Below are 22402 nucleotides of genomic sequence, written 5' to 3' on the forward strand. Positions count from 1 at the left end.
TTTTCACTGTACAACCAGACAACCAGTTGTACTTGCACCTTGTAATTATGCATGTATTCACAAATGAATAGTTTTAGTTGTACTTTACAAGGTACAACCACATGTACGTAATGGGAAAAAAATAATCATATAGAGCGTGTCTGTAGCTTTTTGAATATCTCATGGTGTTTAAACCAAGTCAAATTACATTAATTTAGGTAGTAGTGTACTATTGTGGAAAAACTACTGGTGAGTGCAGTTTTTAGATTTTGAAGTAATGTTTGTGAATTGTGATCAATTGTAGCTTTTAGATTTGAAGTAGTGTTTCTCAAAATCTAACAAAAAAAATTCAACCTTGAATTGAAGTCGTCTTACAATTACTCTTCACAAATATGTACCACATTTAAAATTTGATTTTATTTTGTAGTAACTAGTTCGCGCCGATCCTAATTTGACATCCACTCGAACTGATGCTAACCGACATTTACATACAATATGTATTAAGCTAGATCTGTTCGACTTATTTTGACTTATTTCAGAAAAAATAAGTTCAGATAAGTTCAATTAATTTCAGATAAGTTCAGATAAATTCAATTAAGTTCAGATAATATAAGTTCAGAAAAATAATTTTTTTTCGGACAGTTTCAAACACAAATAAGTCTCAGACAGAATAAGTGTTTTCCAGATAATATAAGTTAAGATACTATAGTTCAGTCAAAATAAGTCGAATTGAATGGAGCCTCGGTGATTATAGATAAATTTTTATGGTATATTTTTATTCATCCAATTTACCGTACCAACAATATGACATCCACTTGAACTGGTGCGCGCTAGTCGACATTTACATACAATACGAGTCTGAATAATGAAAAAATAGGTAAAATTAGTGAAAAACTGACAAAGTCTGGCGTGTTCGGCGGTAGCGTTTTGACCTTGTCAAGACGCTACTTGTAGAATTTGTAAGTGTTTGACAAGGTAGCGGTTTAGCTAACAGTTAGCGGTAGAGGTAGCGGTTTTGTAGCTTATGTCAAACGTTAAAATTAGTAGCGGTTAAGGTAGCGGTAACGTTTGACAAATTTATAGTAGTAAAGTTTTAAATAATATTTCAGCTTTTATTTTACGTTACAATATTAACCGCTACTTTTACCGAACACTCATGTTAGTTACTCGCTACTTTGACAGCTAACAGTCACCCGTTGTTATTTATCGCTACCCGTTACTCCAATCGCTACCCACTACTCAACCGCTAATCGATACAACTACTTTTGCCGAACATGACATTAAGATAAAGGTTAAATATGAGGGCAAACTCACCCTAATGTTGCCCTTAATTTTTGCGCCCAAAAAATCAATAACTGTCTCACCAAAGACTCACGTAATCAATAACTACCCACTACCAATCCACCATTAACCAAACATAATCAAAGTTCGTCATACAGTCTAAAAAGTTCTTCAAAACGTCGTCGTATCTCATGGAGCACATGACTCCAACTGACAACTTCACATCCTCTCTTTACAGTTTAAAAAGCCCCCCAAAACTTCACTTTACACCTTACCACAATACAAAAGCAACTCTTCACTTTCTCTCTCCTCCCACCACCGCCCACCACCAATGCCACCGGATATCCTCTCCCCGCCGCCGCCACAACCACCACCATCACCACCCTTGTAATAATCAAATTCACTTATTTCCCTCTCTGTCTACTATCCTTTATCAATGGCGCCTAAACAGTCATCGGCGACAATGTCACGTGATCTTCGCCACCGTGTTCTCACGTGCATGACAAAGCTTTCCGACAGGGATACGCTTTCCCAAGCCGTGTCGGAGCTGGACTCTATCATTCCTACGCTAACCTCCGACACATTCTCTCTGTTCATTAACTCTCTTTCCTCCACATCTACCGCCGACCGCTCCGCCGTACGCGTCTCCTCCCTTAAACTCCTCGCTTCTCTCTCCGCCTTCCATGGTACCTCTCTCTATCCTCACCTGCCCAAACTCATCTCCGCCGTCGTCCGTCGCCTCCGCGATCCTGACTCTGCCGTCCGGTCTTCCGCCGCAACTACCACCGCTTCCTTTGCTCACCACATCAGCCACTCTCTCTCCTCCATTTTCCGCCCTCTCGCGGACTCACTCTCCTCGGAGCAGGACTTCTCCGCGCAATCAGCCGCCGCGATGTGTCTCTCCGCTGCAATTGAATCGTCTCCGGCGCCGGAGACATCTCAGTTACTGAAGGTGTTGCCGAAGTGGATGAAGCTGTTGAAATGCGACGGATTTAAGGCGAAAGCGTCGTTAATTGTGTTGATGAAGAGTGCAATTAGGGTTTGTGAGATTGGAAATTGCAATTTGTTGAGAGATTTAGTGAATTGTTTGATCGAGTATTTGAAATCCGAGGATTGGGCCGCTAGGAAGGCGTCTGCGGATGCGTTGAAGGAGATGGCGGTGGTGGAGAAGGAAAATTTGTCGGAGATGAAGGTTTCTTGCTTGAAGATTATTGAATCTAGAAAATTTGATAAGGTTCGAATTTTTTAAAAAACCATAGAAATTTGTTGATTAGATTTGATTTAATTCTGATCAATTTGTGATTTTTGAATGATGTTTGTTTTTGTAGGTAAAAGCAGTTAGAGAATCAATGAATCAACTGTTGGATGCTTGGAAGGAGGTTCCTGATGTGTTTGATGATGGATCACCACCTCCTCATTCTCAAGAATCTTCCAGAGGTCAATTTCTTGTTCTCTCTCCCTTTTTAATGTTTTGTTAGAAATGTAAATTATGATAAACATATGATTCATTACAGATGGGAGTAGATCATAGTATCATACTCTAGGCGAATTAATTTGATTAGTGTTTTGGGAGCCTCAACCCAAGATAATAATGTAGACGAGATTTTATTCCTTCAAATTCAGTAGTAAACCTAAGTGATTACACTGATCCAAGTACGTATGGGTTTAAGGAGTTTGTTCTAAGGGTTTTATGTTTTGAAATTACATTATGCTAGGTTTAAGAGAGTTGAAATTCTCATGTAGGATTGCTGTTTGCTTTGCTTTAATGATGCATCTCTCTTTTCAATCCGTTTTGCCTGCAAATTTATATGCTGAACTTGGAATATAGATCATGTGCATTTTCTGTATTGAACTTCTGGTGGATTGTGTTGTTATTTGGATGCTCTGTAATGTCTTCGCACCTTCATTCGTCTGATGGGTTTCGATCTATATGGATAACAGATAATACCAGTGATGGACGGTTCCCTGCACGATCTAAAATGTCTAGTGCAGTTGACTCTAATAACACTCCTCAAACAGGCAGAAGCTGTTTTCCGGCTAAGAAATCATCCCCCTCTGATAGTGCTTTGAAAACCACGGCCAGAAACAGAGGTGCTCCTGATGTTACAATTAAGAGGTCAAGCCCACAAGTTTTCAGGAAGCTTGATTCCAAGAAGCTTTCTGCTGTGAATGGTGATGCTAATGATCTTCATGGTTCATCTGTTACACCGGATTATGGAGAAAATTCGGTGGAATATGACGAAGGTGTTCAAAGAAGGGCAGATGTCAGATCTTCGAAGCAAGAAACTAAGCGAGGTCTTTTTAGCAAGAACACTGGTTCGCGTGTGATGCCATGTTCTGAGGATGACTATGAAGCTACTGGAACTGTCAGCAATACTTCTGCGGATGTTTGTAAACACCACAAAGAATTTGAGGATCTTTCTCTTATCCGCAAGCAGCTTGTTCAAATTGAAAACCAACAGTCCAGCTTGATGGATATCCTTCAGGTGATTCTTGGATTACTTGCTTGTTATCTACAGTATTTATTTTTGGTCCTGCCGACATATAACGAAAAGGAACTTCAACTTTTTAGATTTGTTTTATTCTGCTTTTCCTGTAATATGTTTTTATTAGAGGGCATTATTCTTGTGCTAACATTGAATTTCCATTTTGAATCAGAAATTTATTGGAAGCTCACAGGACGGTATGCGTACTCTTGAGACACGTGTACATGGCTTAGAAATGGCCATGGGTGATATCTCCTATGACTTGGCCATGTCAACTGCACGGATGTCCTCTGCCGAAGCCACAAGGAGCTCATGTTGCATGCTGCCTGGTCCAGACTTTTTAAGCTCTAAGTTTTGGAGGAGACCTGATGGCCGTTGCTCAACCTCGCGTTTTTCTTTTGGTGGCACCACTCCTTCGGTTTCAGCTATGCGCAGTATTACCGATAGGAGGCCTGGCGAACCAGTTGGACATGAGAACAGGAGGTTTAGCCTTCGAGGTCCTGGTGGAGTTATCATGAATCCATTGGCTGATATTCATGGTGATTCAAGGGGAGTACCAGAGGTATCAAACAACAGAGTATTGAGGAGCGTACGTAATGTTGCTTGACTTGGTTAATCCTCATCTATAGTCCATTTGATATAAAAGGTAATTTTTTATGTTATCTGTTTCTCATAGCAATGTCTCCTAGTAATCCCTGATGATGATGATTGCTAATTAAATCCCTTGAATTAAGTTTGTATGTTATCTGTTTCTCATAGCAATGTCTCCTAGTAATCCCTGATGATGATGATTGCTAATTAAATCCTATTAAGTTTATATGTTCTTCGAGTTCAGACCTTAGTGCTAGTCCGGACCATCCTCGTGAATTCAGATTAATAGCACTTGTACGCAGCCGCCTGAATTAGTACTCGGTACACGTATGAAGGATCTAAGATCTTTGTTTTTTTTTTTCTCACATGAGGAATAATTTTTACCTAAGGCGAAGAAAGAGATTTTAGTGAATGAAATATCTGTTTTGCCTGGTTGAAGTGGGAAAGTGGCTAATAAGTAATATGAAAGTACTCCACTTCGTAGTAGTAAATTAGTAATAAAATTAGTAATATGCAGCCTTGCCTGGTGTAGCCTAAATTAGTACTTGTATGAAGTAATCTAAGATCTTGTTTTTTTTCTCACATGTTCAAAGCAAGCAAGGAATGATTTTTACCTAAGTTGAAGAATTGTGATGAGGGTGACTGAAGGAATTATGTGATTTGCCTGGTTGAAGAGGGCAAGTGGCTAATAAATAATACTTGGTACTTTCGTAGTAGTAAATTAGTAATATGCAGGATTAGGCTGTTCCATGTGATGTCTCATTAAATATAGTACTAGGTAACATATTTTAGGAGTATGTTATTCTGTCATTCAGTATTCAGCTTCTATTTCTTCTGATTTCTTCTTTGGTTGCTAGTTTGGGCATCTGCTAAATTGTCTTCCAGCTAATATTGTCATTATTGTTTCTTAATCAGATGAGCAGAACATGGATTGGCTACTCCAGTAAGTAACTCTAGCCAACAGTTATATCACATATATTACTGTTGAGAATCAAGTTGATTAAACTACTACGTCTACGTATAATACTTCCGTTTTCGTTGGTTTACGGAGTACTCCGTATTACTAAAGGAAGTTACCGGCCAAGCATAACTTACCACAGAAGCTACTTTTGGGATACGATTATTAGAATGTGTTTATACAGAAGATAGGTACGTTGTTCTCTAGTCGATATACTACTACTGTGTGTTTGTTCATTAGTTGATACGCAACTACTGCTGCTGATTATATGGCGAAGTTTGATTATTGTGGTGCTGTGATTTTTTTGTTTCATGATATCACACAGCTTCATGGGGAAAGCATTCTAGTTTCGGGGTTGTTGTAGACTAGTATTTTTGCTCTAAGCAAATGTAAATCTCAGCTGTTATGATGTTGAGATAAAGCTTAGACAGATCATTCTTGTTCTGTATATATTTGTGCAACTATTTCTAGTGATTAGTAAAATTGCTGACTATATGAGAGTAATGAGACTGGCTCGTTACTTCGTATTTACGGGGTGTTCGGAAAAATCTCTTTGTATTTGTAGCATTAGCAACAATAGCTTTAACTTGTACCACCGTCCACCACCACGAGTAACCGTGAATTGTGATGATGAAGTTCGCGTTACTTAGAAGATCACGTATTCATGTGTCTAAAGTTCTAAACAATGCAGCAACCATCAAAGACGGGCAAGAATATGTGGAGTATTGCCATTTTGATACATTACCTTAGATTTGGGGGTGTGCACCTACTATTTTGACCTCGACTTCTATATTAGAAATCTAGATGACTGGGAAATTTGAATTTGACGTTCAATGTCTAGGTAACTTGAATTTTTGGAGTATTGCCACATTAGTATATTACCATCATTCCAAGTTTCCCACCCACATCTGACATCTCTGTGACCGGTAAGTTCGGACCAAATCAAGGAAAATGTGTTTAGATGAGGTGAACTAAACGGAGTCCATGCGTATCAATATGAGATTCATAGGGATAAACTATTTTCTCAGGTGTTAGGTATCAAACATGTGTATTATAAGATTGTTAGAGATAAACTAATTTCTCACATGTTAGGTATTATAAGTTTTTTTTTTTGACATATCAAAACATATTGGTTGATAGAGAAAAATAAAATGATAAACCTTGTGCACTTTTCTCAATTTCCCCCTAAATTTATCACTTTATTATAAATCTTTATATGTTGGCATGAAATAAAATCATTAAGTATAAGAAAGTGTCTCACATATATCATATATGGAGTTGTCCTTTTTTGGCGCTAAAGACTAAAGAGTAAGGAATCACAAGTGCAGTTTAATTCTAACGTGTCACATTGAAATTTGAACACAGACCTTCATTATTTGCCTCTAAAAACTACTACTCTTATAGATACATGGAACTCTATCAGCATTGATTTAAATATTTAATGATATGTCGTCGTTGGTGTACATATTTGCAACCCTAATACCCAATGCGAGCCCTTGAAGTACATACTCCCTTCGTCCCTTAATACTCGCACCGTTTTGACTGGACACACTTGTCAATGCACAAATTTGACTACCAATATCTTTAACTATATATTATAAAATTTATAAAAATATTAATATTTTGAAAATATATATTAAGATGAACCCAACAATATATTATATACTAACATTTGTTTTCATATACTAGAAATAAAATAGGGTCAAAGTGAATTATGTGAATAGTGGAAAAAGTCAAAACGGTGCAAGTATTAAGGGACAGAGGGAGTAATCAAATTTTAGAGGTAACCTTTTTATTTGCAACTCCGACAAAATCTGAGCTTGAATTTTTTTTATTTTTTTTTTTCCACTCAGTCGCTGATAAAAATGCTTTATAAGTTCAAAATTGGATCTCGGTTAACAAAGTGTACACATTAGAGTGGGACACAGGAGGTTAGAGTTAAAAATGAGTTAGAGACACTAAACATCTTTGTACAATAGGTTGAAGTTCGAATCCTCCACGGTAATTTATTTTACTCTCAAGACTCATGAGTCATGACTCGTTCAGACAATTGAAAAAACACAATAATATTTCCATAAAAAAAGGTAACAAACAACGAGGTCCCTAAAATAGGAGTATCAAAACTCATCGGACAACGTGCCACACCGGCATACTCCACTAGTGAAATCATCAATACTGTCCCCAACTCTTAATTTCCCTCTTTGTTTCAGACCACATTCACAGATTTCACTCCTAACACAACTTTTAAGTACTATATCAAACTAGCAAGATCCCTCTTTCATTCTACACTTAACACGTACTAAATAAAAATAAAATAAAAAAGATGGGGTGTTTAAGAGGTGGCATACTGGTGGTTTTGATGGTGGTGGGAGTGGTGGGGGGTCAGTCGGTGAGAAATAAGCCACCGTGCAAATTCCCAGCGATGTATAACTTCGGAGATTCGAACTCGGATACAGGGGGCATTTCAGCGGCATTTGAACCCATTCGTTTGCCATATGGCCAGACTTTCTTTAAGAAGGCGGCGGGCCGTGATTCCGACGGCCGTGTTCTCCTCGACTTCATTGGTATTTTTTACTTAATTTTTGCTTCCTTATTTTGGTTTGTTCTATGCTACTACCTCCATTTCGAAATAATATGGACACTTTGACTATTGACACTATCAATAAATGTAAGGAAAAATCTAGTCGTGTGGGGTCTTTTTTCTTTTTTCCTATTCGTCTCAGATATATACTTTCGGAATATCAAATTTTTATCATTTTTACGAAAACAAAATTAGAGATATTAATGTCTAAACATTTACATCGATAAGCGTGAAAAGATAAACTGTCCCGTTATTTCGAAACGAAGGGAGTATTTTGGTACTTCCACTGTATATCTTGGTTAATTTACAAGTGTAAATTACTCAACTTGTTTCTATTAATAAGTCTTTAGATTGTGTACGCATTAGTGAGTGACTTTAGTGCATAACCTCATTCGTTTTGAAATAATGATTACACTGGTGTAATTTTTCACTGTTTTTAACACAAACTAGAATATTATATATTACAATTCAAAACATGATGTCTTTACAAAAGTGGGCAAATTGCAAAAACTTGTAGCCCAACATAAACCAACTAACTGCAGCATCTAATATATTACGAGCCCAAAAAACCAAAAACACACTACCCAAAATAACTAATAGCCTTGCAACCGCGAGATTTTCGTTTTCATCCATGACTGACTAGGGACATCAACTCATGCTCAAAAAATTTCACTGGAATTTGTTAAGAAAGTAATTCGTGAGAGAAGTGAAAAACGTAGAATGTTAGCAAGAAAACAATAATAATAAAATGATGTATAGTATTGAAATTTTGTAAGAAAAGGAGTAATTGAAATGTAGCCATTAGAAAACATAGCTTGAGGTTTAGTTATTTTTATATTTCTCAAGTTAGACGGATTGACATGTAATGTGGTAGCTAACCTAGTGATAAGGTAGATACTAGTAGTCATTTGAAATGTACGTATATCTTGGTGGAAATTGATTTGAACTAACATTTCTCACTTGGCGGAAATTGATTTGAACTAACATTTCTCTGCACTATCTTTCCATTTATATAATTAAAAAAAAACTTATATAAGTCTGATAGGGTTTTATCTTAAAACCTTGGTGATAGGTTGAGTAAACTATCAATCTTACTCATCTTTCCTTTTCTTTTTCCATGCGAGAGAAAGAGTCGCAACTCACATATGGGTTATTACTCTTAGCATTTAGAGGCTTTCAACCAAATGGGGTTGACTTGAGTGGTTAAGGCCCTCTTGCTCCTTAACCAAAGTCTCGTGGTCGAGTCCTTAGATATTGAAAAAAAACCACAGCTGAGAGGGATGCTGCCTATCGAGGTATCCATTCAAACTCCCACGGAAAATTAGTCTAATCGTCGAAAACGGTAGAAACTCCTCATAGTAGAACCAAAAATACATTTAGAGGCTTTCAGAGCGCAGTAAATTATTGTTGACAAATTTGTTGAGATTTGACAAAGAGTCTAGACAAGAATGTGGCCTTAACTTACAAAGCAATACGGTAAGGGATAATAAATCAGTTTTGGATTACTGAACCAAATTAAGATCAACAGGATATAGGTGATTTGATGAACACGAAATTATTCACAAATCATTAGGGACTGAGTTTAAGCACCAAGTGTAATTAGTAGCTAGGAAATGATCAATGTTATTCTCCTCAATTTCTCGTTTATGCACGCAGCTGAGCAAGTAGGATTACCATACTTGAGTGCATACTTAAACTCGATTGGAGCAAATTTCAGACACGGTGCTAATTTCGCTACTGGAGGATCTACCATCCGTAGGCAAAACGAGACAATATTTCAGAATGGCATTAGCCCTTTCTCACTTGATGTCCAAATCTGGCATCATGATCAGTTCAAGTCAAGAACCAAGGATCTTTACCAACAAGGTAAAATCATGATTTACAAGTCATAAAATTTGTATTTTGTAACTTGGTGTTTGAATGTGCTTTGTTTGATTTACTTGTTGGAATTCAGTTAAGAGTCCCTTTGAGAAAAGTTTGCTTCCAAGACCTGAGGACTTCTCAAAAGCTCTTTACACATTCGACATTGGCCAAAACGATCTCTCTGTTGCTTTCCGAACAATGAACAATGAACAACTTCGTGCTACTATCCCTAACATCATTTCCCAGTTTTCTTCAGCTGTGCAAGTAAGTTTATAGGATTCACACCAATCCTTACTTAAAACACAGTTAGGGTGCGTTTTCTTCAACTTATAGGACCTGGACTTATCTGAACTTATGGAACTTTATTGAAACTTATTTGAACTTATTAGACCTGAAACTTATTTAAACAAGGTGTAATAAGCTGAAAAGAATGCACCCTTTAAGTTATAGTTTTCTAGCATGTATGACTTGTTATTTTCCCCTAACACAAAGTATGCACATTTCGAATTGTTTGACAGCATTTGTATGAACAAGGAGCAAGGTCATTCTGGATACATAATACCGGTCCAATTGGGTGCTTGCCTGTATCACAATTCTACATTGTAAACCCAAAGCCTGGATTTCTGGATGAATTTGGTTGCATAAAGGGGAATAATGATATGGCTATCCAGTTCAATAAGCAGCTAAAGGATGCTGTTACAAAACTCAGGACACAACTTCCTGAGGCTGCTCTCACATATGTGGATCTTTACTCTGCTAAGTATGGATTGATTAGCAAAACAAAGAGCCAAGGTAATTATGATCACACTTCCTTTACCAAATTTTTTTTTTTTTTGAAATTTTCACTTTAACAGAGTAGTCAAGCCTTTAAATGTCTTCAATCTTCATTGATCTAGATATGCTTAGAAAGAAATTTGCAAAGTGAATCAACAATTTTAAGGATGCGTTCTATTCACCTAATTTTCATTTTTTCTAAACTTATCTTATCTGAACTTATTAAAACTTATTTTAATTATACATTGTACTTGGTCAACCCTTATTTTTCTTAAACTTAACTGAATTTAACGGTAACTTATTTTTCTTGAAGTAAGTGGAAATAAGTTTTAAGCTAACCATATATTCAATCCATTTGTAACTATTCTATTTTCTCTTGGGAAACAGGATGGGCAGACCCAATGAAGGTATGCTGTGGGTACCATGAGAAGTATGACCATGTATGGTGTGGCCAAAAGGGTGTGATATCGAATGGGACGACAATGTTTGGTGCAGTTTGTAAGGACCCTGAATTACATGTGAGTTGGGATGGTGTGCACCATACTGAAGGTGCTAATCACTGGTTTGCTACTCAAATATTCAATGGCTCACTTACCGATCCTCCAACTCCCATCACCCACGCTTGTTACAGGAATTAAGGTTTCTTATTCTGGTGAAGAACTAAGGTATATAATCTTCCTTGAACCGAAAATAAAATTTCTTTTCTTGTGGAGGTTAATGAGAACTTATTAGATGAAGAGCTTATACTAGATTTGAAAAACCTTAAAAGGCACAGGGTTTAGAGTGTTAGACTTCGTTCTGTAATCTGTACTGCTGTTGGACTCGTCTGAAATTGGTCTCTCAAATGATTTTGGTTAAAATATCATGTATGGAAAGTAGTCTGCATTCAGCAAGTGATATAAACACACTGTGTTGTAAAGATGGCTGGAACCGGCCCGGCCTAGACCCGACCTAGCACAAAAAAGCCCAGCCCGACAGGGACACGAAGTCATGGGGGGCTTTTTTTGGAAAAAGCATGACTAAATACGCCAAATTTAGTAAAATAGGGCTTATGCACGACTGTCCGGCCCAACCCGGGTCATGGCCTTGCACGAAAAAAGCCCGACCCGACATGCAAACAAAGTCTAGGCGACAATTTTTTGGAAAAGCACAACAAAGGACACTAAGTTTAGTAAAATTAGGCTTATGCATGACTACCCAGCCCGGCATCGGGCCTAAAACGCCTTTTCGAAATTTATCTCCGATCGTTATAAGTGGGTTTGGTGTGAGCCGGGCCCATTCAGGCCAGTGATCCCCTGGGCTTGGCCCCGGTCCACAACCATCTTTATTGTATTCTACTTAAAAAATTGATTTCTGCGAGCAGTTTCATATCGACCATTACCATCCTTATGTGGGGTTTTTTGAGTGAAATAGTGTTGGATCTGCTTTAGAAAAAAAAAACAGTGAAGCATGTAATTGAAGTTATACTCGCGTCTTAATCACATTACTAGTTCAAGTTATACTATAAACGCGTGTTTTAACCCGAACAAGGAGTATATGTCGGTGTCGGCTACCAATATATCCATATTTGTGAAGTACAGGACAGTTTCCTCTCTAGTAAAGTAAAATCTTGTACGGAGTATTTTCAGGGTAGACCTAGTGACCTAACCACTGTCCATGGAATAAATGTAACGCCTTTCAACTTGCTTCATCGCCATCAGTCCCCTGATTTTCTGCTTCCACGAGTCCTATTCTCTTGGTTAAATCATGGCTCATTGCAACTCCGCCTCAATAAGTGGGGAAGAAATCTTCAGTTGAATATAAAGACAAATTATACACAATAGATCAGTTCTGCATCAATTGGTAGCCAAGAGTGAAAATAACAGTTCATCACTGAGTTGAACAGGAACTTTTTCTAGGTTATGGAATCAAATGACTGAATGCTGTGAATGAATGTAAATAACAAACCGTTAAGGCAATACAATTACAAGTGAATTCGGATTGTGTAAGTTGACGACGCTAAATCCACACGATCAAGGCTTACCAGAAGCATACCGTAAATTTCTGAACTACTGTTTCAAAATCCTATATTTGAACATGTAATCATGTTCAAATATGGTACTTGTCTAACGTGTACAGAGTATTCTTTATGAAAAACTAAACCAAAAAAGGGTCTTTTATTTAGTATATGACCGCAAACTACAAAATTCAGGCCACGGTTTTCTGATCTTCCTGCTGCTCTTCCTCCTTCAATTTCTGCAGCAAAATAAATTCGCACAAAATTCAGGCCACGGTATATGACACCAAACTATAAAACTCAGGACACCCTTACATGTTCAATGTCTAACATGTACAAAGTCAATGGCACAGATTAACATTTTATCCAAATTCAGTTCAAATCATAGACCAGAAACAGTTAACAAACAACAATATAGTTTTAAGTTTTGACATAAGAAAAAATACAATACAATTTCAAAACATGGAAGGGCACAGTGCATGAAATATTCGCTAATCTACAGGACAGAAGATCCAGTCTGTTAAACAATTATACAAACCAACAGAGAGTAGAATCGAACTCCTTGACATTAGACCACAATTACAGGTAAGAAGATGTGTTTGATATGAGGCAAAAAGCCAATACTGAAAGCATGAAACTTAAATGCATTAGGACCTCAAATAATTTGCAACACTTGTTCACTCATAGTACAAAAGATTTCCTACATAACATTTGCACCAGGTCAATGGTGCAACCTTCTCACAATCCCTATACGAGGGGGAGATTTGGGAATGAAATGCTATCCGGATGATGTCGGTTTCCCTAGAACTCTAGAAGACAGATAGCAATTCTAAAATATCGCACTCATACTTTGAACTATAGAGATATAAATATCTCTCTACAAGTAATATAAAGCGTGCCTTTCGGAAATCGTCTCATTCCTGCATAAGGATGAGCTCAATGCTCTCGAGAAAAACAAAATATCTAGTGTGTCTGGAAGGTTTTCCAGAGAAGATCATGGAAGTTACTAAGAACAAATTGACAATGGTGTCTAAGCTACGTTACTTTCTAGCATATATGCTCTAGTTTGTATACCTATTCAAAAAGAGTAATGAAATTCTGAATGGCAAATTATACTGAAGATAAAGATGTTTTGATTAACGAAGTAGAATTACAGAAAAGTAATGAATATTCAAGCATTCGAGAGGCTTGACTCTCCCAATAAACCCTCTAAAAGCTAACTAAAACTCTCCACAATATTTAAATGATTTCCCACTCTTTGATTTGCTATATTTATAGAAATTCTCCCCTAAGTAACTATGTATCCTCTTCTTCAAGCCATTAGGAACTTACTTACAAAGTTACAATGATACTCCCTAAAGTGCCCCCTCTTACTAATATCAATTGATAGCAATACAAAGAAGATATTTTACAAGAGAGACTTGGCATATCAAGTGAGAGAACTAGACCCAAGATAATTGGTCGATTAATTTTGAAGTACATGAAATAACCAGCTTCAAACTGCACTTGAAAGAAATTAGGTGAATATTCACTATGGAAAAGCCAAATGGAGAGTGTAAAATAAGGAAGATCAAGGACTTTGGACCTAATGAACTACTGCCTGCCATATATAACATATATAACAGAGGACTAAAGTATAACTCTGTATGTTTTTCGTCATTTCTTTTTGAGACTAATGGCTTAGTAGGGGATGCATGCTTTAAAGATTAAACGCTTAATCGCTTAAATGACAAAGGGAGAACATTACAAAACAGGAAGGCAGATTCACGCCACCAGGGCAACAAGTAAGAAAAGGTAAGGAATTGCATCTAACTGTGTAATCTAGAGTGGCTAAAAAGGACAGGAAGTTTTAGTTATGCAAGAAAAGAGACCGATAAGAATAGATGCATAGTTGTGCAAAAACTTAATATTCTTACATAGATCAGAAAGGTATTGGCACCAGAAAACTATTCATTTATACAAAATAGCCAATATGTACTCTAACCATTCTTCTACCTTCTAATTTCCAAGATCAAGTAACAAATAATATAAGAAAACTTCAGCAAAAGTTGAACAATGGTCGCCACATTAAGATAGAACTGATTAACTTCACATTTTTACAGGTGAGCCAGTCAGTGAGAAGTTCAATGATGCCATTTGATTTTATTTTTATTTTTAAAAAACAATTAATATTCTGCCCACTTTAGTGATGAAGAATGTTAATTGAATTTAACCAAAATTCCAGGGGAAAGAATTACCTAGAAGCACCATGCCTCATAATGGGTACTAAAGTGAATTTAAGACGAGGACGATCAAGCAAGAGGGCAAGAGGCATAAAGTTTGTGGACCGATATCTACTTATAGACTAAAAAAGCTCTTTATGAAATTAGTGATTGCCAAACTCCTAGCAATTTACAACTAACTTGAAACATAGAGTATGGCAGTCACTAGTCTTGGGATGCAGAGTATCCCTTTGCAAAGCTGTAACTATAATATATTTCCATTTATAGCATGTTAAGCTGTAACTATAATATATTTCCATTTATAGCATGTTAAGCTGTAACAGCTGCTAGCAATACCGCCACTGAGTAAAGAATGGTGGATTCAACAAAAATGCAATATAAACAGTTGCTATTTGGCTATTTTCACTGAAAATACAGCCAAGCTTATCTCCTATGATGAGAAAAAAATTACTCTGATCAACTACTCTCATTTCTTGTCAAACATCAAATTAAAGTGTCTAGACTCTAGAACCCAGCAAGTCAAAACACCTATTTCAAGTAAAGCCATAGTTAATTACAAATAATGAATCCGTCCACGCTCCACGGTAACAAGAATCTCGAAATGAATGGAACAAACTAGAGGTCCATAAATCTTCCTAAAATAAGTAATTGACTTAAAATTGTTCTTATTCATTACATAACAAGTTTGAAACCCTTGTATGAAACATTTTTTATGAATCTGCACTCCCAGAAATAAGCCCATATTCGAATTACAGACGATATCAAGTTCAACAAAAGGAATTAAGCCCTAAACTTAACAATTGCACAAAAGATAGCAAAATTCTACAAAGTAGGAAAGCTTAATTTACAAATTTACAAAACCAGAAGTTTTTTGCCCAACTCCAGTTATCCAACCAACTTATGCAATTTAGGCATTAAAGTCTTAAAATTTCCGTACGATCATGATTCATAGCTAATCGCACAACTAATCAACTGCCCAAATCTCAAAATGAAATAAACATTCAAGAAAATTGAATGAATTTCCGATAAATGCCCAAATTACAACAAATCAGCAGAAAATATTCTATGATTTCTATCCCACCATGATTAAAATTGAAGGATGCCCAGAAAAATTGAAGTTCTTAATCAAACAAGCAAGGGATTTGCAGAAAAAGGGTTTAAAATTCAATCAACAAAAAATGGGAAATATCTTGAGGGTGTTTTGTGGGGAAGGGAGGAGAGAGAAAGTACCGATTGAGCATTATGCCATGCAAGACCTTTGTAGACATTGAGGGAAAAAGTGGTGGTGAGATAGATGGTTGCCAATCCCAGTGTCGCCGTAAAACCCTTGAACGCCCAGTCTCCCACCCTGCTTGCTACACCCATTTCTCCCTGTTCTCTCTCTCTTGAAAAAATTCTCTATTTTTTTTTAACAAACCAGAGGAACACTTTTGCTTGTATTTTTTGGACTCCTACATGCTACATTACATATGGTGATATGGTCAATAGGTCATATGGGCCATTGGGTCGGAGGAACTCTAGTGGCCTGGGCTTGTGGGCCTAACTGGGCCCCACACCAAGCCCACTTGTAACGAACTAGGCTGCTTTTTTTTAGAAAGGGGCCGAGTCCCACGTGCCCTCATGCCGGACATTCATGTCTAATTCTAATTTTTCTAAATAGAGTGTACTTTGGCGTGGCGGGGTCGTACCGTGCTTTGTTGCGTATTTCTTTCCAAAATTAAATGTGGCTTAATCAGACCTAACCTACAATTTCATGCTCATGTCCGGGACGGGCTTTTTTCTTACTTGACCGGGACAAGCCTTGGTCCGGCCCAACCCATATCTATTTGTACGTATTAACACCTATATTCCTATACTTTGCTCGAAAATAATAGACAAACTGAAAAGTACACACCCAAAAAAACACGGTAAAATCACGTCCAACTTGTATAAGATACCCCCATTATATTGAATTGCTGAAAAGTACAACCCCATTGACTTGCTGAAAAGTAAAACCCCGTTAAATTGCTGTAAAGTTTAGCTTTGCAGCCATGGAGGGAGAGAAATGAAAGAACAAGACAAAAGTAAGTAGAAGGAACACTAGTGGAAAAAAGGTCAAGTGTACAACTTAAAATGGGGTTATAGTTGACACTTTTAAGGTGCCATATAATTTTATTTTATTTTTTTGGCAATTGATAAAGCAAAAGGTGCCATATATTAGGGTGACACACTTGATGCATTTACAAATGTGGCACTTATTTGAAAAAGTGCCACTTTTGACACAGACAAAGGTGACACCTTTTAAGGAAAATTGCCACATTTGGCTGTGTCGAAGGTTGCACTTTTATATTTAATATATACGGAGTATAATTTATTTTTCGGATTTTTCATGAAATGCCCCTGAGGTTTGCGTTAATGCACCAAATACCCCTAAACTTTCCAGAATGCACCAAATACCCTTGAGGTTTTAAAAAATGACACAAAGTACCCTTAATGAGCATTTTCCGTCAATTCATTTAAGTCTCCGTTAACATTGAATTTTTTAAATTTTTCTGTTTTTCTTTCTCTTTTCTCTTTCATGTTCCTTTGTTCCTTCTCCTTCCCAAAATCTCAGGGAGTCTGCAAATCAAATTTTTTTTCCTCATTTTTTTTTTCTTTTTTTTTCCTTTTCCTTTATTCTTCTTCCCTACCCTTCTTTCCATGGATCCTTAAATTCGAACAAAAAATTAAAAAAAATGGGTTTCTCTCTCCTCCTCCATGGTTGCGAATTAAGGATTTTTTGGTTGCGAATTTTCTGCTAATTATGAGTGTTTTTTTTGTTGTGAATCATCTGCAAATTAAGGGGTGTTTCTCTTCGATTTTTGTAGATAATATTTCTCAATTTTGGGTGATTTTTTGGGTCGATATTTTGGGTTGATTTTTTGGGTTTGGAAGAAAATAAGAGGAAGAGTTCATTGTGAGCAGCCATGGTAGTCTCCCCCAATCACATTGCAGGCTCCACCACCGTCGTCGCCCGTGTAGGTTGGAGATGGGGTATGTTTTGTTGAAGATTTCGTGAATAATTTTTCCGGGTGCTTATATATAATGGCTGATTTTGTTTGGTTTTGATGGTTGGGTTTTGTGATGATGATGGTGATGGTGAAGAACAGGAGAGAGAAATTGGGCGAGAGTGAGAAAGAAAAAGGGGCGGGTTTTGCGAATTGGAGGAGAGACGGTTAATTAGGGATAGGATGGTGATGGTCATTGCTTGCATGGTGGTTTGAGATGAGAAAGAAGATGATGATGATGAAGATGTCGTATCAAAATTACAAAGGTGAAGATGAAGACAAATGAAGAAGCAAGCAAGCAGAATAGCAGATTCACATTTTGGGGTCAATTTTTTTTGTTTTTTTAATAGCTAATTAGATTGTTTTAGGGGCTTAATTTTTTTAGATAATAGTTAATTAGTTTTTTAGGGGTTTAATTATTTTAATTAAGTATTAATATTAGGATTAGTAGAGAAAATGGTGAGTAAGGGCAAACAAGTAAATTCATACTAACGGGGACTTAACGGAATTGACGGAAAATGCTCATTAAGGGCATTCTGTGTTATTTTTTAAAACCTCAAGGGTATTTGGTGCATTCTGGAAAGTTTAGGGGTATTTGGTGCATTAAGGCAAACCTCAGGGGCATTTCATGAAAAATCCCTTTATTTTTTGACTTTTCAATTCAACAACGATTATATACAAAATAATCCTCCACCTCCACCACAAGCTAATCGTAATCAGGATTTCTCCAAATTGATAAAAAAAATGGCACTTTTATTACAATCACGAACATAAATTCAAATCAAAAGCAACAATTATCAACTAATTTTATATATAAATTAATCACTTCTGAAAATAACAAAGTAATGTACGGAAAATCACTAAAGTACTAGAATTAACTTGTATTTACAAAGAGTTTAAGGTATGTAATTCTCAGTGGAGTAAATATCTCACTTGTCTCGAACTTCATGTACCTCCTCGTTGGTAAATAGCCTCTCCCTCGGGATATTGAAAACCTTACAAAAGAAACTATGATTAAAACAAAAAAAATAATTGAAGTTAGAAATATGGACTACAATAATTGTACATACAAATAAAGATTCGTTTTGAGTAAAATGCAATAAATTTAACTTTCATTTGGTAGTTTAGGAAAATTATAGACAAACTTGTTCTTTCTAACTACCTTCTAACAAATTTAAGGTTATTGGGGATTATCTAGGTCCATTTAGTGTTAGTTGCAATGAATTTCACTTCATTTTGATGGTTAGGGAAAATCATAGTCAATCTTGTTATTTCTAACTAACTTCTAGTAAGTTTAAGGTCCATTACGCTTTCAATTGGGTTCATTTTGAGTTCTTTTACGTGGTTATGCAAAATATAGGCGGACTTCTCATTTCGAACTACCACCTAGCTAATTTAAGGTTCTTTTTACTTCTCTAGGTTAATTTCAAATTATTTGCATTAAATTTGAGTTTCCTTAGGTGGTTATGCAAATTTTACGCATATATCCTTCTTCCTAACTACTCCAGCTTTTAGCTAATGTAAGATTTGTTTGCTTAATGAGATTCATTTTTATTTATTTGCATTAAATTTGACTTTGTATTGATAGTTAAGACATAGTACAGGCGAACTGTGTTGTTAGCATATATACTTGGTTAAAATCAATCTAAACAAGAAGATATACATAAGCCGCTAATTTATTTTTTTATGAATGGAAGATTTCTCACTTTTTTCAATTCAGGTCTGCATGTTTGCTGCTACAGACGGTGTAATACTTCGCCAAAACTTTCCAAGAGTTCTTAGGAAATATTTCAGGTTGCGCACATTGAAGTCCAACAACTAGTTTCATAAAAAAGACAATCTCAACTGAACTTTCTCATGCTATTCTCTCTATTGTCTTACTCCTCCCCTCTTTCTTTTTTACCTCAATGCCAACAGTCACTACTCTACAAAGGAAGTATTACCATTTATTTTGTTTTACATAATTGGTACTCCGTTTACTAAGGAAAATCAGAGTTCGAAAATGATAAAGGTCGCAACATGCGACCTTTAAGCCATGTCACAATGATGACATGGCATGATTATGTGTCATGATTTAAATTGGAAACTAAAATATTTAAGTATTTTAACTTATGTTACAAAAAAATGTAGGAAAATCTTAATATTCTAATTTGTTTCCTTCTTTACATCGACTACCTTATTTACATATTTTCATAGTAAAAATATCGCATTGATAGTAAAAATATTATGATGACGCATAATCTACTTGGCGCTTATATATACCAATTAAATTCCGACACATAAGATTGCAACAACTAAATGTTGTCGCAATTTGCGACCTTTACCATCACCCATCAGAGTTTATTATAACAATTTAAAATGCAGGACTAAACCACAAGGGACAACAATATGAAGAGTACATATGAGTGTTATTTCCCACATCTAACGGCCGGATAGTCTTATCACTCATTCGGAAAACACCAATGTCATGTCCTCCAAGTCCGGCTTTTGTTTCGGCATAATAATATCTTTGATCATCAGTAAAGTATATACAGTTGCAGTCACAACCGGCATCAGTTGCACAAACAGACATTGATGCATTGTTACCCACGAAAAGAGCAACATCTACCAAATCTTCCAACTCCTCCCAAGTCTTGTCTTGAAAGTGAAACTTGTAGACCTTAAAATTAACTGTCCTGTACTGATCAATACCATGACCATCATCGTCTCTGACCATATCCGCATAGTTCTTAACAACATCGAATATTCTTAACACCATAAGAAGATCCTCACCAGAATTAACAATGTAAGTAGTATGGTCAACAAAATCATATTCATGTGGGTGTCTGAGTTGGTTGATGTAACTAAGAGTACAATCATACCATCGTACTTGTTTTTGAACATCTTCAAGGTGAAAATATGCAAGATTTCCATATTGATTCACCAATAGTATTAGCCCTTTACTAGCAAGATATAAGACATCGGTAATCCTACGGCTTGTAACCATTACCATTTCATGTAGAGGAATACTAATTTTTGTCCAATGTGTGTCCCCAGGCTTGGCAATAACAACACCGCAACCGTCAGAATGCAATACGACCACGAGTAAACCACCACTGGTAATTGGTACGTTAAGTAGGACTGCTTTAGTTATGAAATAGGCACGAAGGAAATCAGGAGGACAAGGACTTTTGTAGGGTTTATAAAGATGGCGAGGAGGGAGATTGAGTTGTTCCTTTGTTAGAGGGTTGAAGATATACATGTTATTATCAAGACCATGAGTTGCTATCCAACCATCACCTGATCCCCAACAACTCTTTCCATACAATTTACTACACTCCACATTGTAACTCCTCCCATCCTTGTTCCTCAAATCCACCAACGTTCTTCTTCTTCTCACATTGTTTTCTACACTTGCACTCTCTTCTTTCGATTTATCATCCTCAATTGTCTCATCCTCATCCTCATCAATTGTATCATCATCAATTGTCTCATCCTCATCAATTGTCTCATCCTCAATTGTATCATCATCAACTGTATCATCATTATCAATTGTATCATCATCAATTGTATCATCATCAATAGTATCATAATCATCATCATCATCAATTGGGTCATCATCATAATCATCATCATCATCAATTGGGTCATCCTCCTTGTCGGGAGTGAGCTCCAGATTGCCATCAGTTAGCATAAGCCACGGCATTTGGCAAGCCCACTTTTGTTTGACATTGGCCAAATTGGAAGCGTTGCGCCATGAAAGGCACACACCTGAAAACGCAACCATGTCCACGGCGGAATGCAAGTGGTTTCCTACGATTTCAACCAACAAATCGACCTGTAGTTCAGCCCAATTCACATCATCCATTCTGCATTTTTTCCTGAAAATATTACAATTCAGGTTTAGGATACTGAAATCAAATCACCAATATTGTACCCCGTATATGCAAAATCAAAACTGACGGAGTCATCGAGGAACACAAAAATGGCTGATTCAAGGGGTGAATTTAACCAAAACAAACAATTATATTTTTCAAAATTCAATTACGATTTTATTTGAAACTACAAATTTCTATACAGTTATGCAAATTCATGCTATCGAAAACAAATTAGTTTGATTTTCAACCCCCCCCAAAAAAAACATGAAATTATACCTGGGATTGAAGATAACGTCCTCTGCCTCTCGCTGATTCCAGAAGAGATCACTTTTCAAACAGGGCGGCATGTTCCTTGATCACTGAACTTATTGAACGCGAAAATATAGGACCTTTCTTCTTTGTTCTACTATGGAAAATATGAGTTCTTATTTCACAAAATTCAACCTCAATCCATCACAATTTATAAACGAAGAACCGTTTTCGAGTCGAAGTAGGAACCTTCCATAAAAATAAAAATAAAAATAAAAATAAAAATAAAAATAAAGGCGAATTTGTCAAAAAAGACCTTTTATAACTCAAATTTTGCGAGAAAGGACCTTATATGATTTTTTTTGTGAAAACACACTTTAAACTAATTTTTTTTGCGAGAAAGGACCTAAGAAAAGTTTCCGGCATTGACTGAGTTTTTCCGGCCATTGACTTGCACGTGAGCAGCACGTGTGGCTTAAGTTGACATTGATTTTCCCGAGTCTTGAATTTTCAAATTTGATTTTATTTCAATTTTTTTT

At 36.4% G+C, this 22402-nt stretch overlaps 3 protein-coding genes and 1 long non-coding RNA gene across 6 annotated transcripts; 2 read left to right on the forward strand and 2 right to left on the reverse strand.

The window, feature by feature from the left end:
* Positions 1 to 1521: 1521 nt before the first annotated feature.
* Positions 1522 to 5843, forward strand: LOC110794481 (TORTIFOLIA1-like protein 3). Its single transcript, XM_021999464.2, has 5 exons — positions 1522 to 2494; positions 2589 to 2697; positions 3202 to 3746; positions 3919 to 4392; positions 5253 to 5843. The coding sequence occupies exons 1-4, from the start codon at positions 1697 to 1699 to the stop codon at positions 4351 to 4353; spliced, it is 1887 nt and encodes a 628-aa protein (XP_021855156.1). The 5' UTR covers positions 1522 to 1696; the 3' UTR covers positions 4354 to 4392; positions 5253 to 5843.
* Positions 5844 to 7381: 1538 nt separating this feature from the next.
* LOC110794509 (GDSL esterase/lipase At5g14450) lies at positions 7382 to 19652 on the forward strand. 3 transcript variants are annotated; one of them, XM_056829074.1, is made up of 6 exons: positions 7382 to 7859; positions 9533 to 9742; positions 9831 to 10003; positions 10258 to 10531; positions 10901 to 11178; positions 19478 to 19652. In XM_056829074.1, the coding sequence occupies exons 1-5, from the start codon at positions 7619 to 7621 to the stop codon at positions 11149 to 11151; spliced, it is 1149 nt and encodes a 382-aa protein (XP_056685052.1). In that variant the 5' UTR covers positions 7382 to 7618; the 3' UTR covers positions 11152 to 11178; positions 19478 to 19652. The 3 variants fall into 3 exon arrangements, with proteins under 3 accessions (XP_056685052.1, XP_056685053.1, XP_021855177.1); XM_056829075.1 differs by lacking the exon at positions 19478 to 19652 and adding an exon at positions 14734 to 14750; XM_021999485.2 differs by lacking the exon at positions 19478 to 19652 and having other exon boundaries at positions 7383 to 7859; positions 10901 to 11378.
* On the reverse strand, positions 12430 to 16256 carry LOC110794480 (uncharacterized). The gene is made up of 2 exons (XR_002535027.2): positions 15962 to 16256; positions 12430 to 12748 (listed from the first exon to the last, which is right to left on the reverse strand). It is a non-coding gene; the product is annotated as an uncharacterized lncRNA (long non-coding RNA).
* A 263-nt stretch (positions 19653 to 19915) lies between the features above and the next one.
* LOC130460855 (uncharacterized) lies at positions 19916 to 22059 on the reverse strand. The gene is made up of 2 exons (XM_056828530.1): positions 21891 to 22059; positions 19916 to 21617 (listed from the first exon to the last, which is right to left on the reverse strand). The coding sequence occupies exons 1-2, from the start codon at positions 21959 to 21961 to the stop codon at positions 20111 to 20113; spliced, it is 1578 nt and encodes a 525-aa protein (XP_056684508.1). The 5' UTR covers positions 21962 to 22059; the 3' UTR covers positions 19916 to 20110.
* Positions 22060 to 22402: the final 343 nt, after the last annotated feature.

The sequence above is a fragment of the Spinacia oleracea genome, chromosome 5, assembly GCF_020520425.1.
Source record: "Spinacia oleracea cultivar Varoflay chromosome 5, BTI_SOV_V1, whole genome shotgun sequence".
Lineage (NCBI taxonomy): Eukaryota > Viridiplantae > Streptophyta > Magnoliopsida > Caryophyllales > Amaranthaceae > Spinacia > Spinacia oleracea.

Bases quoted from the DNA above. Each gene is read 5' to 3' on its own strand.
- LOC110794481 (XM_021999464.2), top strand. From the start codon at position 1,697: ATGGCGCCTAAACAGTCATCGGCGACAATGTCACGTGATCTTCGCCAC. The intron at 2,495-2,588 runs GTTCGAATTTTT...TTGTTTTTGTAG, and splicing joins AATCTAGAAAATTTGATAAG to GTAAAAGCAGTTAGAGAATC. The intron at 2,698-3,201 runs GTCAATTTCTTG...TATGGATAACAG, and splicing joins TTCTCAAGAATCTTCCAGAG to ATAATACCAGTGATGGACGG.
- LOC110794509 (XM_056829074.1), top strand. From the start codon at position 7,619: ATGGGGTGTTTAAGAGGTGGCATACTGGTGGTTTTGATGGTGGTGGGA. The intron at 9,743-9,830 runs GTAAAATCATGA...GTTGGAATTCAG, and splicing joins CAAGGATCTTTACCAACAAG to TTAAGAGTCCCTTTGAGAAA. The intron at 10,532-10,900 runs GTAATTATGATC...CTTGGGAAACAG, and splicing joins TAGCAAAACAAAGAGCCAAG to GATGGGCAGACCCAATGAAG.
- LOC130460855 (XM_056828530.1), bottom strand. From the start codon at position 21,961: ATGCCGCCCTGTTTGAAAAGTGATCTCTTCTGGAATCAGCGAGAGGCA. The intron at 21,618-21,890 runs GTATAATTTCAT...TAATATTTTCAG, and splicing joins GACGTTATCTTCAATCCCAG to GAAAAAATGCAGAATGGATG.